The 17165-nt window shown below is 40.0% G+C and overlaps 1 protein-coding gene across 2 annotated transcripts in view; it reads right to left on the bottom strand.

Moving 5' to 3' along the window:
* LOC135241945 (neural-cadherin-like) overlaps positions 1-17165 on the bottom strand; it is a 131580-nt gene that overhangs the window by 48617 nt on the left and 65798 nt on the right. For both annotated transcript variants that reach the window (XM_064312744.1, XM_064312745.1), the window contains exons 9-17: positions 15971-16139; positions 14739-14909; positions 14211-14383; positions 13355-13522; positions 11062-11311; positions 6826-6953; positions 3765-3951; positions 2362-2505; positions 344-627 (exon numbers count right to left, since the gene is read on the bottom strand). In XM_064312744.1, the coding sequence (XP_064168814.1) occupies positions 344-627; positions 2362-2505; positions 3765-3951; positions 6826-6953; positions 11062-11311; positions 13355-13522; positions 14211-14383; positions 14739-14909; positions 15971-16139 (1674 nt within the window). The remainder of the gene's footprint in view (positions 1-343; positions 628-2361; positions 2506-3764; positions 3952-6825; positions 6954-11061; positions 11312-13354; positions 13523-14210; positions 14384-14738; positions 14910-15970; positions 16140-17165) is intronic.

Genomic DNA, 17165 nt, shown 5'->3' with positions numbered 1-17165 from the left:
GCACCAATGGCATCCAATTGAGGCAATTGGAGGTCACAAATATTACTCTGTATCGGTGTGTGCAGTGGCTAAAAAGATGTGTTGGGAAGTAATACGCTCTGGGGCACTTCCAGCTCGTAGGAGCGACGAGGTCTACTGTAAGCTATCGTCACTAAATCACTGGCTATCATGATTGGTCCTGGTATTTGTTTTGCACCAATCTTTCTCCGTGTTAAAGTTTTTCATGTGCTGAAAGGTTTTTCAAATGATAAAGGACTTAGTAAATCAACCCTAAGTGTTTCTGTAAAGGATTACGAATATGTTACACAATATAAGAAAATACTGCAAGAAGTAAAAGACGCACCTGTAGCACAAACACAGGCGAGCCATCCAGTTCCTCTGTCACACTGCCATAGTACTCGTTCATGGAGAAGACAGGCGGCTCATCGTTCTTGTTGAGGATGTTGACGATGACCACAGCGTAGTCCTCCCACTTGCCGTCTGATGCCACAACATGCAGTTTGTACCTCTTCACGTGTTCGAAATCCAGTGGCTGGGCGATAAAAATGGTTCCAACCTCGGGCTCCACATCGAATGCACCTCCCGTGTTCCCTGAGGTGATCTGGTAGCGCAGCTTGGCGTTGGCACCTATAGTACCAGACTAGGTTGAAAACTGCAGCACTATAGCACATTAGCTATAGCTATTCAGCTATTGCTCTGGAGAACCAAGTGTCAGAAGGTTTTCATTACCAATTGGTGCGTCATTATATTTAACCACCTAAATCATACCAGCTTCACACTGAGTTAACCAAATTGCTGTTGCACCATATTTCTTGGAGTGGATTCAGAATGGTCAAATTACTATGCCAAGAATGTTCATAAAGAATATCAGTTCATACATTGCATGTTGTATGGATTCAGTGTCTATAAAACTGTTACAACCAATTCACTTAAGTAATTATGCAAAAGCATTGATATGCAATTAATACAGACTAGTTTCCATGAGCTAGAATATAAAAAAACTAAAAACCAAAGTTATTTTTTCAGTTCAGCAGTTTAGGTTTGCATCATGAGTGTGCATTCAATTTTTCTTGTCCAGTCCAGAATCTAGCTACATACATAACTATAAATATTCAATGGATGTAGACACGGATTGATAATCATTTTTAATCTTAATCTAAATGAGGACTTTGATTGTGAAATTCATCAGATCAGAGGTCAAATGAAACAGAATTGAAGGCCCTTAGCATAAATAAAAAACAAAGAATATAAATCCTCCCATTTAGAAAGGTTCAAATAATGTAGCCATAATGAACAATCCCCAGTCTAGCACATTTCATTGTTTATTTCTGTGACAGAATTCTAAATGGACCTCGCATGTTTCAGCTTCATTATACTGACTCCCATCAGAGTCTGAGCGGTGGTGTAAACAGACAGACAAGATTATCCTGAATGTCTTTCCCCCTGTTAAACCTGCTATGGCAAAATAGGGCAAAAATGTGGGAACTCATATTTCAGTTATTAGCACAGAAATGTGGGAGACGGCTCTTTCTGAGCTGTGAAATGCTCATGGGGAGGAAGCGAGCGCTGCAGTCCGTGTGGTTTATTTAAGAAAGCAGCATGGGGTTGCTCCTTAAGCAAACGTGTTTGCTTAGATGGTAGCGATACAGCCGGTGGGGCTGTAAGCCTCATTCATCATGGGACAAAAATCAGTATGGGCAGCTCTCATTGTAATGATAAATGGTGAATAATATTGTAAAATGTCCTCAAATAATAGAGTCAGCATACAATTCCACAAAGAGGGCAACCCTGTGCAGCGAGATTTATTGCCTGGCCTTGTGAAGGAAGCTGGTTTGAATAGTAGAAAGTGCAGCTTGTCAAACAGAAATGTTATGTCACCATGCAAGGTAGGTTAAAATAGAGAGCCATAATATTTCACATTTTATCACTGTGTAAACATACAGTACCCTTTCTGAAATAGGAATAAAGCTGGGTAATATCCAGTTGCAGTGCTGAAGACAAAGATAATTCATACACATTCAGATTCAGTTAAAGATATACTTTTCATTGACCTGTGGCCTACAGTGATGACCGATGGTTATGGGTTCAATCCCCACAAAAAAAGATCCTAAACCCTTAAAAATGGTGTCGTGCACCTCTTGGCACTCAGCATTACTGAAATTATTTGGTGGCAGTGATGCACAAACAGCTGTTGGCCTGGCTGGGGATAAATGTATGTCAAGCTTTACAACAAGATAAACATCTTAAGGAGCCTTAACAGCACCTATGGAAAAAAGGCTGACTATTTGTACTGATCACCCACTGCCTGTTGAATGACACTCATCTCTGTGACTTTCACCTTTCTCACCCTCCACAACATACCTTCATCCCCATCATTAGCGCTGACAGTGACGAGGGCAAAGCCAACATCCGCGTCCTCATCAACATCGATCTCATAGACGCTCTGAGCGAAGATGGGCTTGTTATCATTCACATCACTGATAAAGATGCGAACGTATGCCGTGTCTGTGGAAAAGATAAGTGGGAGATTAAAAATCCCTGCAGCTCTCATTCTGTCAGCTTGTACCTACTCACTCTCACTCTCTCTCACACTCTCTCTCTTTCTCTCTCTCTCTCTCTCTCTCTCTCTCTCTCTCACCCCTCTCTCTCTCTCTCTCTCTCTCTCTCTCTCTCTCCTGCTCCCCCTTTTCAGCTTCATTTCTTACCTCACAATCTCTCTCCCACTCTCTCTACCTCTGGCCCCCTCTTCCCCTTTATCTTACCCCGGTTCTCTTGCTATGTTTCTCCCTCTCCCTTCTCCTTCTCCCTTTTCTGTTTCTGAAGCCATCAGAAGACATGTGTGCAAGCTGCCCCTTAGGGTGGGGGTGGCGTGGGCTCCCCTTGTGAAATGCACTACGTTTCATATGGATATCAAAAAGAACATAATTTACAATATACTTGGCAAGACATGATAAATTATTTAAGCCAGCTGTAGAGGGAGTTTACAATTTAACACTGGTATAATGTAACCCTGCAGCAAAAACTGAAGCCTTAACTTCTCACAAAATCTGAGATGTCAAAAAAAAAAAAAAAAAACACCAATCCCCTTTCATTCAGTATAATCATATGCAGTATATTCATATCAAGTTCAGAAACTGAAAGTCACTCACTTTCACAACGGTTTTAAATTCACAAAATTTAAAATGAAGTTTTGTGAGCAGTTTCTGCCAGTGAGGCCTCCCCAACATGTTTGTAATACTTAATTCTATTTTCAGAGTACCTTTCCAATCCTGCTCCCCTCCTTCATGTGTGTACTTTCCTACCCTGCCAAATCAATTGCACTAATGAGTGTAGCAGCAATATAAGAACAAGCTCCTGAAGATCATCATAGGTCCAGTCTCAGAGAGGAGGCTCCACTGCTTTACAAGGCCCTTTCATATGCCCTCATTGAACATTAACAAGCACTCCAAATTTCATTTTCGGTTCACCCTTTCAGTATGTGAACAGTGTTTACACTGTCAGCCTATCACAATTAATAAACTTGTGCATTTTACAGTCCATGAAAACATCTACTTCATAAAAAAGTGCATTTCCTTAAGACTAGCTTTCCCTGGGAATTAAATCAGGATTCTTTCCCGCCCGCTAATCATGACCCACTACATGCGGCAGGAGCAGTGTCATCTGCACTTATCGGGAAGCTGGCCATGAACAAACAGAAGCTCCAGTGAGCTACAGATTGGCCCAGGCTATACCCTCTGGATCAACCATGCAAAACTGGCCCTCACCAGAGTTGGGCTGTCCATGCTTTCCGGGTCGGGACGATTCCCACCCGTCCACGGACTTCACTTCCAAAAGATAGGAGCCCTTCATCTCCCGGTCGAACACCGCCTCTGTGTAGATGGCCCCCATATCTGGGTCGATGCGGAAGAACCGGTAATCCCCGCTACGATCATTCAGCAGGGAGTAGGAGATCTGAGGGACAGAGACCATGCACACAGGGAACTGACACCCCTGAAACCAGCACTGCTCAGTCCAGTGCGCAGCACACATTTTAAGAAGCAAGAATGTCTTCTCTAGCTAATTTAAAAAACAGCACTGTCAACATTATTTTCAAATAACAGGTTGAATGAAAATCAAATACAGTAAGGTGGCAAGTACTTTGAAATAGTTCTGTTACCTCTAATAACTGACACATAGTTGTAGCTGATTAAAAAAAAAAAGTATCATTACAAAGTGAACATTGCCAAGAGCCAATGGCATTTGTTGAAGTGAATAGCAGGACAAGATATACTTCCAAAACTATTACTATTACATGTATGGAAATGGGCTAAGAGAGCATTTTATAGGTGGTGGTTGTGCTAAATGACATCTATATTACATTTTAAGAATTTAGCAGATGCTCCTGTCCAGAGCAACTTACACAGCTTGCGTTCATTGTACCTACTGTCAATTTATACAGCTGATGTGATTCAGGTTAAGTACCGTGCTCAAAGGTACAATGGCACCATGCCACCTGGAACTATAACCTGAAATCTTATGCTATGCTGCCACTGCTAAATGCTCCCGCATAGATGTGTGCTGGATTGGCATCATTGGGATTACATTAAATTGTGCATTGCGAAATCTTTGCAGCTGTGAAATAACCTATATAGTCTGTAATCCATGAACAGAAAAAAAATTTAATAAAACCAATCCTATTTTCCCCCAAACCTGAAGAAGATGAGTTAATGGCGATGCAAAGTGCAAATTACATCCAGCAAGCATCTGGCAAGGTTAGAATAGCAAGGCTGGAGAGAAAATAAAATTAATTCACAGACAAATCCAAGCCATTCGTAGACACAAGTGCAATACAAAAATTGAACTCAAATATTGAGCAAAGCACATACAGAAAAAGGTGATAAAGACTGGTTTTGAACTTTTAAAGCACTATTCGGCACTATGGTCAACATCTCACTGAAAGTGTTACTGTAGGTGTATTGACTAAATGGTATCCAAAAAGCCATTTGAATTAAGAAGAAAAATGTATACAGTCTCATAAAAATAAAACAAACTGAAGTGGATCAGGTTATTAAATCAATAGGTGTACTCAACAATGCGCGATAAATAATACCAAAATTATTTCACACATTTCAACTATGAAGGTTTTCATGCTGTTTGTGATTCAGGCATAGTAGATTGCTTCAATTGTTTGACGGTAGAGACAAACAATTGAAGCAATTGCTTGGCCAAGGACTTTGCAGTGTCAAGACATTGCACATGATATTTCACATTTTGTCAAAAGCTACACTTGCCTCACTTATTAAATTTAATTGCAAAAGATCTGCAAGAATGAGTGTGGGCCGTGAATGAGGTCCGTAAATTGACTGTCTACCTGGGGCTGCTTTTTGTTAAACATAATCCTCAAACAGCCTGTCACCCATTGATTTTTATCCCTCAGCACAAAGTGCAATTCAATGAAAACAAGCTGAATTAAGTAAGTGAATGTAATTAATTGCACACCTTTTGAATCAAACCCCAGAATACACTTACAAAGTCTTTTAAAAAAGACTGGTCTTGGGGTTTTGTACCCAGACAGAAAGAGGTTATTACATTGAAAACATTTGTTAGGCCCTGGAAATGATATTTATGTCAATTAAACATTATTACAATTCTTACAATTAAAAAGTATTACAATTTTTAGTCAGCTCCTCAGCCTTCCCTGCAAATTCAAATAGAATTAGATTTACCAAACCTTGTGGCTCCTCAGTGAGGCTGTTATTTAGACCTTTTTAAAAGCAGGTATTATACTTGCAATAACTTACAAGGAAATGAAATTGAAGTGAAATGTCCTACACCAGATTACTTTGACCAAGGTTTGCAAATATGGAGGTCATAGTCTGACAAGTTGGGAAAATTGTTTTGTCCAACAAAAAATAAAAACAAGTGGGCCGCCAGATTTAAGTTTACCTGTACAATAGAATGCTGTATACTTGATATTTCATTATTTTATAGTAGTTACATTGTTCTTGTCTATATCTAGCATTATCCTCAAATGCATTTCTTGTTGGTTATTGTGACAAAGCTGGCCATTGCTTTGCCTTACAGAGATAGAGTATTACTGAAAGATATTTTTAATATAAAAGGAAATTGCAGTTTTTCACGAAGTAGAAAACAGCTCTGCTTCTTACAAAATGGCCCCCCTTCTGCAGCTTACACACAAGCTCTTAACCCATTTAAACTGCAATCTGCAGTAGGTATGCAACTTAATCACAGTTTTTGAGACTATCAGCACAGAATTTATAACAGGAATGTGCTAAAAAAGAAGAGACATTCCCTTAAGACATTGAAAAACATTTTTATAATTAAATTCATAGTGAAGAGGTCTTCATTTTCACAGCTAACTGGATTTACATTGTTCATTATACATTATATGCACGTTCACTTTCCTACTTGAAGTACACTTGGAATTATGTAAAATAACCACGCATTTATTTTTCAGTGAAGATGATTGATTTACTGGACCTGGAAATGCATGGCATTATCAGTGAGCCACCATGAGCTATCATTGCATTGCTTAAAGTGATAGTTAGCAGAACGTTTTAATTTGCATAATTAAGTTTAGTAAAAACCTACATGAGAACCAGAGCACAAACCATTTGGCAGTTATTTCAGGTTTCTAGATTTAGCAAGTCTAACACAATCTTTTTATTTGAGAAAGAAGATGTAAGGTGTTTTATGTCACAGTGGCATGGGATAATTTGTAAATTGTAAATGTATAAGCACTTTACAGACTCACAGTTCAATATCAAGCTAACAGTGAAAGAGAATGTATTGAATGATGTGAGTTATATTAAACTGCCTACAGACCTTCCCGTTGATCCCAAGGTCCAGGTCATTAGCAGACACCTGGAGGACCAAGGTGCCAACTTCTGCCCCTTCTGTTACCGCAGCCTCATAGATGGAGGAAGTGAAGAAAGGGACATTGTCGTTGACATCTGGGGAAGCAAAATGAAGCAAAGAAGAATAAATGAGGGAAGTTTATTTGTATAAACCTATGTTTTTAAAGCTGGAAATAGTGGGACAGTTTTGGTCTTGCATGCAGGCACATTTACAGATAGACAACAATATATGCTGAAGACTATGTCCCCCGCCTAATGCCCTTTTGCTTGCAGTGGTTTATTTACTTTTTCTTCTAGCTATGAAAAAAAACAAGTTCAAAACTTTGTCTGATCTACTGCTCTGCACAGGACTGATTTTGCTAGCCAGATTCCACATTTCATTAGGCTCCCACAACATCAAGGGCCCGCCCACACCCATCACATCTGATCTTCACTCATACATGCACTGTGCCTGCAGTAACTATTTCTGATACCACTACCCCAAATGCAGAAGGGGTATCTGGTATTTGCACCAATGATGATGCAATACAGTAATGATACTTTGACACATTCAAACAAAGTATTAATCACATCACCCAAATAACATCTGTCATCTTGCCTGGCACTTAGGTCTGCAGCTTTTATTTGATGTTCATGTGAGGAAAATCAGAATTATCCATTATAATTTGGAGGAATTTATAAGCCGTTTGAATCCTGTATCATTTCCCACACCTTGTCTCCGTAAACCTCTTCTACTCTGCATGATTTGTACAAATCTACAAAGGGATTCCTGGCGTGTGCCTGGAGCAGAACAGAGACTGGGCTTGGAATGTGTCATCAGCCCAAATTCATCAACCTGCTGTTTCTTTCTCCACCTTACACTTCCGCTCCTCATGACTGGACAAATGTTAAGGGGGGTGAAAAACCCCGAGCTGAATCATATTAAAGGGGAGAAAAATAATTTTAGTCGGCTCCCCAACCAATTATTCTTCTCTCCTTAAATGAGGCTTGCAGGTGGCTCCCAGAAGAGGGATGTCTGCATGTGTGCCTGTATGTGCGTTCTGGTTCAAATGTGTTGCTCAATGTAATAAAACTTTAAATGTTTTACTTTTCCTTAAAATGATTTATTTAAAACAACCAAATAATATTTCACTTCTGCTGTATTGTAATTTTTGAGTACTCAAACAAACATACCAAAAACATTCAGGAGGCACTTTATGTGTTGATAATGTCCAATATGCACTTGCTAACAATTTACCATAATTGGACATTTTGCACACGCCATTAAAACAACCAAATTCCACATTTCAAATTTGCATTACATTTGCATTGTTCGTATTTTGCAAACAATCATACATTTCTTGAAAGTCAAGTAAATACAACATAGACAGAGCTGAATGGTTTAGACACCTTCCAACAGGCTGAGATCTGCCCAGTCATCGTATAGGACAAATATTTTCCCATTTAAAATTTGAACAAGACAACTCGTTAAATTAAAAAATCCTGGTCTTTTCTCCAAGGTGTTTCAACTTAAAAGCTCTTTTAACTGTCATTTCTGTATTATCTCTAATTTATTACTACTAGTTAGACAATGTGGTTTGAATACCCTTATCTCGTAACCATACAGCAACCTTAAAACCAACAGTTGTTATGATTAGCATTTAAATCATGGCTCAATGACATCCAGATATCAGTAACCTAAACAAATACTGAGTATACATTTTGATATTGCAGTAAATTTGTGATGAGTCAAATCATGTAATTAGAGTAGTATTGGGGAACACATAGCTCATCCAGCACACATTGACATATACTAGACCACATCCATCCTGACAGTGGCAAGTGTAAGAAACCCCTCAGACACACCAAACAGCAGAAGTATCTGAACCCTTACACTTTTCCCCTTATATACCCAAAGATGAGAGGAAAACCCCAAGCCATCAAATAAAGACACAATCATAACAATACAGTGCATCAATGATCCTGCTTGAGCTACCTGTGTAAGCATACCACACTGGGTTAGCCTTTGTAGCAGAGACACCAATCTGTTCCCCATTATATTGGCTTTCTACCAATACCAAACATGATTACACTGTATAATGGGGAACCTAAGGTTTACATAATGCTGATCTATTAGATGTTTTGCCACTGAGCAATGACTCTTTATCACACACTGCTGAGTCCCTGTCAGCACTGTAAACAGAGTGTTTCCTCTTTGGGGGTCTGATAATGGCACACTTCTGTAAACCACCCTACACAGGCAGAAATGAGAGTACAAGACATGCCTGGTAAAAAAAAAAAAAGACCAAAGATGTTACAATATATGAAGTCCTCCACAGCATCCCTGTTGCCATGGCTACGGCAACTCCCCCACAAACTATTAGGAGCATTCAACCCCTTATACCAAATTACTTTAGATGACTCTTCGCATCAAACCATTCAAACAAATCCATAGACAGCAGTAGACAAGGATTATAGAAATGAATTATCATAATACTACCCGCACTACTGTGGTAATCTTTCACCACAGCCACATTTCAGCCTAATATTGTGCGTCCCAATAAGAGACCCTCTTTGTCCTTCTAAAAAGTAGGTCACCTGTCTATTGGCCCTATCACGTACAATGGACAGAAGCCTCCAACATAAAAATATACAAGTATGAAACGTATATGTACTTGGATCCACTATCCACTGGAGGAATGACATGTCTGCAAATTGACAGGAGGGGACTAAGATAAAGGTGGTCATCCTGGTGTAGCAAGTTTTTTATTCAACTTAACATGCATATGCCACAGTTTGGCTATTTATAATGAGCATATTTCCCAACACTTATGTAATTTCTTTTTTTTTTTTTTTTACAGTTTTTTGGTATAATAAATATTGGTGAACAAGCATATATTACAAATTGCCTGAATCTGTTGTGCACACAGACATACACATTAACTAAGTACCAGTGAATGCGCAGGTACAGGCATATTAAGTATGTAAACCAACTCTGAGGCTGTTTTGTGTTTGATTTCTAAATCAGATCTCCTTTATCACTACAATTGCTTGAAAGGTTTTTTTTTTGGTTTTTTTTTACAGTTATCCTACCACAGAGAATTTCAATACTTGCGTGAAGAACATCACACAGTAATTCTGTAATAATATACAGAGTGTTCAACTTATACCACAAGTATTATGGAAAAATGTCTTTTCATTTTAATTTGAATAACTGCATACTAGAAATATTGATACTTGAAATATAGAATATAATTGTCGAAAATAGTACTTCAGAAAAAAAACCATAACTCATGAATATACAGATAAGGATATTGTTTAAAATATATCCTGTTCTGACAGGGAAAATTTTCATTAGTGCTTCAAAATCTAAATGAAAATTTTTAATGAACCTAGAAAGGTGTTTCAAAGCAAGTTTCAGCTTTCCATTTCACATCAAATTAAACAGGTCCCCACCCACACATACTCCTGTGTCTCAGAAATAAGGCACTAAATCAGCATGATTCCAGGGCTCTTTAAAAGCCCTTAAGTATTCCTTCTGATACAGAGGCAACAGTTAGCCAACCTTAAACATTAACTAACCTAACTGGCCTATAGCATTAACACCTAATTGCCATCAAATGCTCAGGCACATCAACAAATCCAACCCCTACGCTGCAGTCCAGAAACCCCAATGATTTGTGGCCTTCTGGTATTTATGCTTCCAGGCCTTCCTCCAAATCCTCCATGTCCTTAACCCTCACTACTGGCCCTGGCATGCCACCTCCCTCCTCCTCAGGCCTAGCTGTGCTGTATTAAACTCCCACCACCTGCTGTTCAGCTACAGCAGGGCTGCTACAACCCATTAACCAACAAAATAGCCTGGTTCTTTATAATCTTATTCCAAGTCAACTGTGAAAATTCATCATCTTCTGCATTCCCAAAATCCTTTGCCAGGCAGTTAATACAGAAACTCTAATGGACAGTCCTGCTTTTGATCCACATTCTTTACACATTCCATCCTGTTACACCGTTAGGGTACGTACAGTATGTCACATTAAGTTCTGTTAACTTCTTTGGTTGTGGTCTACACATTTATTGTAGAACAACTGGCTGTTATTTATGTATTTTAACTACATAAACAATTACTGAATCAACTGAATCAAGTAAGTTAAGTACCTGTTAATGAACCCTCAGCACTGACACACGCCCCATGAAATAAGCATTGCCCTTTAACATGCAGTACCTGTCACATTGATGTAGACAGTGGTGAAAGCAGCCAAAGGGACGGCCGCCACATTCTGAGCGCGGACCCTGAGCATGAAGTTCCGGGTGGTTTCGTAGTCCAGAGGCTCCGCCACCAGGATGGACGCGGAGCCGTCCTCACGGTTGGGCGTCAGGTAGAAGCGCACGGGCATGTTGGTCTCAGGCACCATCCCGTCCTCCAGGTTGTACGTGACTCTGGGGTCGCCCAAGGGGGAGGTGGCCTTAATCGTCTGAGTCGTACAACAAACAGGAGGTGAAATGCAGTTACGCTCTATTGCATCACATTATTTTGAACAGAGCTTACTGGGATGCAGGTTTGCTGTGAATTCAGCAAGCTGGATAACTTATACTGATCAGAGAGAAATAAACATTTTTATTCCAGATCATTTCCAGCGCATCACATTAAAACACACATTCATGTGCCAGATCAATTAGAACTTACTAAGCCCCAGTGCATTCCCTCAGTGAAATAATCATTTACATGCCTTTAATAGCTCATTAAAGATCAGGAAGTTCATAAAAATTAATTTTCAATGCATTCCTTCAAGATTTTGCTTTAAATTATCCACGCTGTCACGCTCCTGTGCTAACAGCTTGAAATAAAATGTTTTCTTTTCAATATTTCAAAAAATATAAGTAATGGTTGAGAATGTTCCATGTGGGACATGGGGATGAGCAACATTAAAGGACACATCCAGGCTGGATGAGTTTCAGCGAATGGAGAGGCTCAGGCTGCAGGACAGACAGACAGACAAGAGCTTTCCCAAGATGCAACATAAACAGCAGAGACTGAGACAGGGCCCCTGAGGCTCTTCTCTTAAGGCCATGACAGCCTGATTGTTAGTACTAGTAGTACATTGAGACTCATTACAGCAGCATGACAGCGTTACCTATATGGTGAGTTTGCGCATCTCCTGCACTGGTCGCTGGAGTCTTTCATAGTGACAGGCTCAGCACGGGGAAATCATGCAGAATGATCATTGAGGACACTGTGATCGTACTGAGGCACACCATGCTGAGGTACTGTCAAAGCAGTTGTAGAACCAATGGAAGTCCTGGATTTTAATCTGTTTACCTGACATTGGACCACTGGAGCTAGTGGTATTATCCTTATTAATTTTGCATATACCCTTGCATTTAATGACATGGCATGTGCAGTCATTACATGGATAGTCATTCAGACAGCTGGTTGGTTACTCCAGCCATTTGGAAAAAAGCTGTAATTATAAACTGTGATAAGCAGCAGGTAAGTTTAAGTTATGTCATTTCAGGAAAGCAGTATACTAAAAGCCTCAACATACTAAAGCTTCATGTTACTGTAGAATAGTAACACACCAAAGGCTCATGTCAATGTATAACAGCAACATACTAAAGCCTCATGTTACTGTAGAATAGTAACATACCAAAGCCTTAACATACTAAAGCCTCATGTTACTTTAGAATAGTAACATACCAAAGCCTTAACATACTAAAGCTTCATGTTACTGTAGAATAGTAACATACCAAAGCCTTAACATACTAAAGCTTTGTGTTACTGTAGAATAGTAACATACTAATGCCTCATGTTACTGTAGAACAGCAACATACTAAAGCCTCACGTTACTGTAGAAAACCATGATGAGAAGTATAGGCTGATAAAATGTGCATGAAAGCTGAAAAGGCATTTTAAAGAATGTGATGGATTAACCCATTTCAAATGTAAAATTTCAAGTTTGATGTTTAACACTAATAAATGAATTACAACGATAAAAAGTATTTTCAGCACTTTATTGATGGATATGCTGAATTGAAAATGGTAAGTGTGGGGCATGTATGGGCATATGATAACGTGTGTGTTTATCTGTGTATGTGTGTGTGTGCGTGAGTTTGTGCATGCATGTGTGTGCGTGTGTATGTGTGTTTACGTATGTGTGTGTGTGGTTTTGTGAATGAGACCTAATGTGAGTCCATTAACTTAATAAAAATAAAGAAAGCCTACATTCTTGTGCATTGTACAAAATCTACTTCACGAGTCTCATACCCAACAGGTTGCATTCTATGATGGAAGAATATCTCCCTTCCAAAAGAAATGATGTCCAAAAAAAGGTTTTGGGCCAATTCTATTTTAATCCTGTCAATTCAGGAAATGAACTGAAATTCAATATGTGAATTTTCTACGGATTTTGAAACTAATTCAATAGGTTTCAAATCATTCCCCGAATTCAATGAATTAAAACGAATCAGACCCCAACTTCAATCTTAAAACAAATACTTTGATAGAGACCCATACGCACCACAATAGGAGTGTCCCTCATGGTGTTCTCTGGGATCACCACATCGTAACTGTCCCTCTCCCACTGCGGGGGCTGGTTTTTCACATTTGTGATGGTGACTGCCAGCTCCACCATACTGCTGCGGTTCCCTCCATCAGTGGCTATGATCTCCCTTGTGATGTAAGACCTCTGAAGCCACCCAATGACAAAACACCATCACTGATACTGGTCACGCAATCTGACATCACTGGCTACACGATACAGGAACTCATTGAGCAGAGAAGCAACTTCACCAAGGTAATAGCAAAGCTGTTTTTTCAGCACCCACCCTATCTCTTGCTTTATTGTTTATATTCTGTTCAATATTACATCCTGTTTTCTGTTATTTCTCTGAAAAACAGATCCGCAGGTACTAAGCAGGTATGAATGTAATATTGACTGGGCAGAGACTAGCATATACGATCCATGACCAATAGTTGGTATAGACATAGCATAGACTACAAATGCACAAGACTACATTTCCCCTGACCATCTTTGTGAAGTGAACTGTCAGACATTCATCAAATTAAAAAGCTCCATATTTACAGATGAATTGTACAGACCAGTTCTGATCTCATGTTGAACTGAGAGAAGAGCTGGTTGATGAAGTATAAATGGCTGAGATCTCCTTTTTTGCTACAGGTCTACGTAGCAATGTTATATTAGAACATGCTGTTGATAGTGCAATCGCCAGATTACGAGCCTAATCTTACTTATTAATATAGACCAAGGTGGGAGAAAGGTTTGTCATCAGATCTCACTGATGTGATGACAAAGCTGGCAGCTTGTTGATTAAGCTGGCAGCTGTAAGTGCACTCAGATCGGTCACAAGGCTCACCTGTGAAATGGGCTGACTGACATAGACCCAGCCCGTGACGGGGTTGACTCTGAAGTACTCTGGCTGCTCCAGTGACATTGAGTAAGTGACGGCTGCGTTGGTGCTGTAGTCATCATCGTGCGCCGCCACACGGAGGAAGCTGGTGCCAATCATAGTGTCCTCCCTCAGAAAGTCTGTGGGAAATCAACAATTCAAATTATCCTTCAGAATAACAGTCATAGGGGAGAATTTATGACGTGGTATTAATACAGATGTCCACTGAGAACGCACATGGATACTACTCATAAAAGACACAGACATACATACACACAGAGACACACAGACACATAGTGAATGAACACACTCCTGTGGCACACTAACAGAAAATACACAGTAAAATAATATAGATACATATAAAAAGCAAAGCAAACATACATAGCAAGTGAGTCACTCTCTCTCTCTCTCTTGCTCTCACACACACACGCAAACACGCACGCACGCACGCACTAACTGAACTGATGCTGATGCTTAGTAAGGGAAGTGACTCACATTCATATCGCAGGTTCTCAAACTTGGGGCTGTTGTCATTTTCATCTAGAATAAGGATATTGAGCTGGCAGATCCCGATCAGGGGTTCAGCTGCTTGGTCCGTGGCTGTTACCGTGACAGCATACTCCCTTTGCTTCTCACGGTCGAATGTCCTGGCTGTCACGATCACACCTGGAAAAGGACGTGTTGCCACAGTGTCACTTTCCCATCAAAACTAGGTAACAAGCTAGAACACTGTCGTTTTAAGCATGAGGTGGTGTAATAGTCTATTCGTGGTGTTCTTATGACTAACACATTTCACCGATCAGGGCAATAGGCAAAAGTTAGAGAGGGGATCTCTTATGAATGTATTAACTTTACTGAGTAGAATAAGCATTAAACAATTAAACAACTGCAAACAACTAAAATTAACATTAGTTGTTTGCTTTAACTAACTGTATTGCAGAGTACTACATGTAATGAACGTGTGGAAATTCACATTCAATATTCTTTGCAGAAAAAGTGAACTTAATGAGCTTAACTGCATTTAAGTATCAGGTTTAGAACCTTTATATTCTTAATAACGTCACATTATGAAAGGTTGTGATAAAAGGTCATTTGGCCAAACTTTAAAATGGCTCACACTTCAGGCTACAGTATGAATTTCAGACAGAAACTGTGAAGTTGAAATTATTCATTCATTCAATGCAGCTTCACCATGGGCTTCTGTCTCGGAACTGGCAGCATGAGCGATTGCATTATTAATTAGTAAGACAACAACAGAAGCATATATTGTTTGAGAAATTATATTAGCTGAGCTGAGCTAATAAAATTTCTCATGAATGTTACAAAAAATTTCCTAGGCCTACTCTTACCCTAAAAAAGTGTAATTTTTGTGGACAATGGCACTTAAATTCTTAAGTAAAAGCATAATTTAAAACTTAATGTCTTAAATAAAAACACATTACATTGAGTGTTTTTACTTTCTCAATATGAGGATATGAAACTATTTGTAATTCAGAGCATTTTTGCAGTTTGTTCTGAATAAGAATGTCTGCCAAATTATATTAATGCAAATCTAAACTAGATTGGTATTGGATGTACTGGATCCATTTGGCTCTGATACCTTGCCTACAGATATTACATGGGTAATGCGGCTCCACACATCTACCCTATGCACTGCTAGACACTGTTAGCCTGACCGCTACATTGCACCATGCATTCCTTATGGCAGATGACCCTTTCCAATGCACCTGTGTCTGGATGGATGCTGAAGGCGGGTATTGTGCTGTCTTTGTGCATGAATCCGTAAGTCACTTTCCCATTGGCTCCCTCGTCTGCATCGGCCGCGTGCACCTGCAGGACAAATGTTCCAGCGGGCTGGTTCTCCAGCACCGAGGTTCTCTCCCTGTACTGCTGGCACTGGGCGAGCCAGAAAGACAGAAACAGAGAGCGAGAGAGATGGGGGGAGAAAGTCTTGAGTCTCACTATCCCTGGTGTTATTTCTATTGAGAATCATTTCCAGCTTGTAATACCATCATTGAGGACCTATGGATGGAAAGAATATGGCACATAATTCAGACATGCTCCACCACCCACACAACATTTCATCACCATCTGCAAGGTAAAAAAAAAATCACAGGCTAAATTCTAAACCCATCACTTTAAATGCAATTCTGGCTACTTCACTGAAACACAGAGAGATGCTGCAATGGGAAAAATCCCTCATCAATTCAGCACTCTCCACTGATGGGTTACTTTTTTCATATAATTAATGACAGGGGGATCTGTCTTCCTCCCCTTCCTCCCTTCTCCTCCTCTTCACATTAGTTGCCAAGGCTTCCCAGGGAGGCCCAGCAGACTGGGGTCCCTAAGAGGAGGGACAGAGTCAGAACTCACATTAAAATATCAAACTCCCATCTTCATTTACCCTGCCGCAGTTTGGCACACTAAGACAACCCAACCAAGCTTCAGAGTAACAACTGCCACAGGAGACTGTGAGTTAATTCAGTGTGTGTGTGCATGTGCACGTGTGTGCATGCGCGTGTGTGTATGTGTGTGTGTCATGTGTGGGGCATGAGTATTTGTGGAAGTGTAGGGGTACAGGTATATGTGAGCGTATAGCGTGTGTGTGTGTGTGTGTGTGTGTGTGGCATCTGTACGGCATGAGTGCTAGTGTGTGTGTGGCATGAGTGTGTGGAAGTGTAGAGGTACAGGTATATGTGTGTGTGTGTGTGTGTGCGTGCGAAATATGTGGGTGAATGCGCGTGAGTGTGTGTTCGGTGTACGTGGTGTGGGTACTTGTATGTATGTGTGCGTGATTTTGTATGCATGTACAGGTATATGTGGGTGTATAGTGTGTGTGTGTGTGTCAGTATGTGAATATGTGTGGCTACACAAAGGCTAGTCTGTATGTGAGCATGCCACAGTGAAAGCACAGAGCCACCT

The sequence above is a fragment of the Anguilla rostrata genome, chromosome 16 (assembly GCF_018555375.3).
Source record: "Anguilla rostrata isolate EN2019 chromosome 16, ASM1855537v3, whole genome shotgun sequence".
In the NCBI taxonomy this organism is placed as follows: Eukaryota; Metazoa; Chordata; class Actinopteri; order Anguilliformes; family Anguillidae; genus Anguilla; species Anguilla rostrata.
Note: the sequence above shows the minus strand (reverse complement) of the source record. Positions and strands in the feature narration are given on the sequence as shown.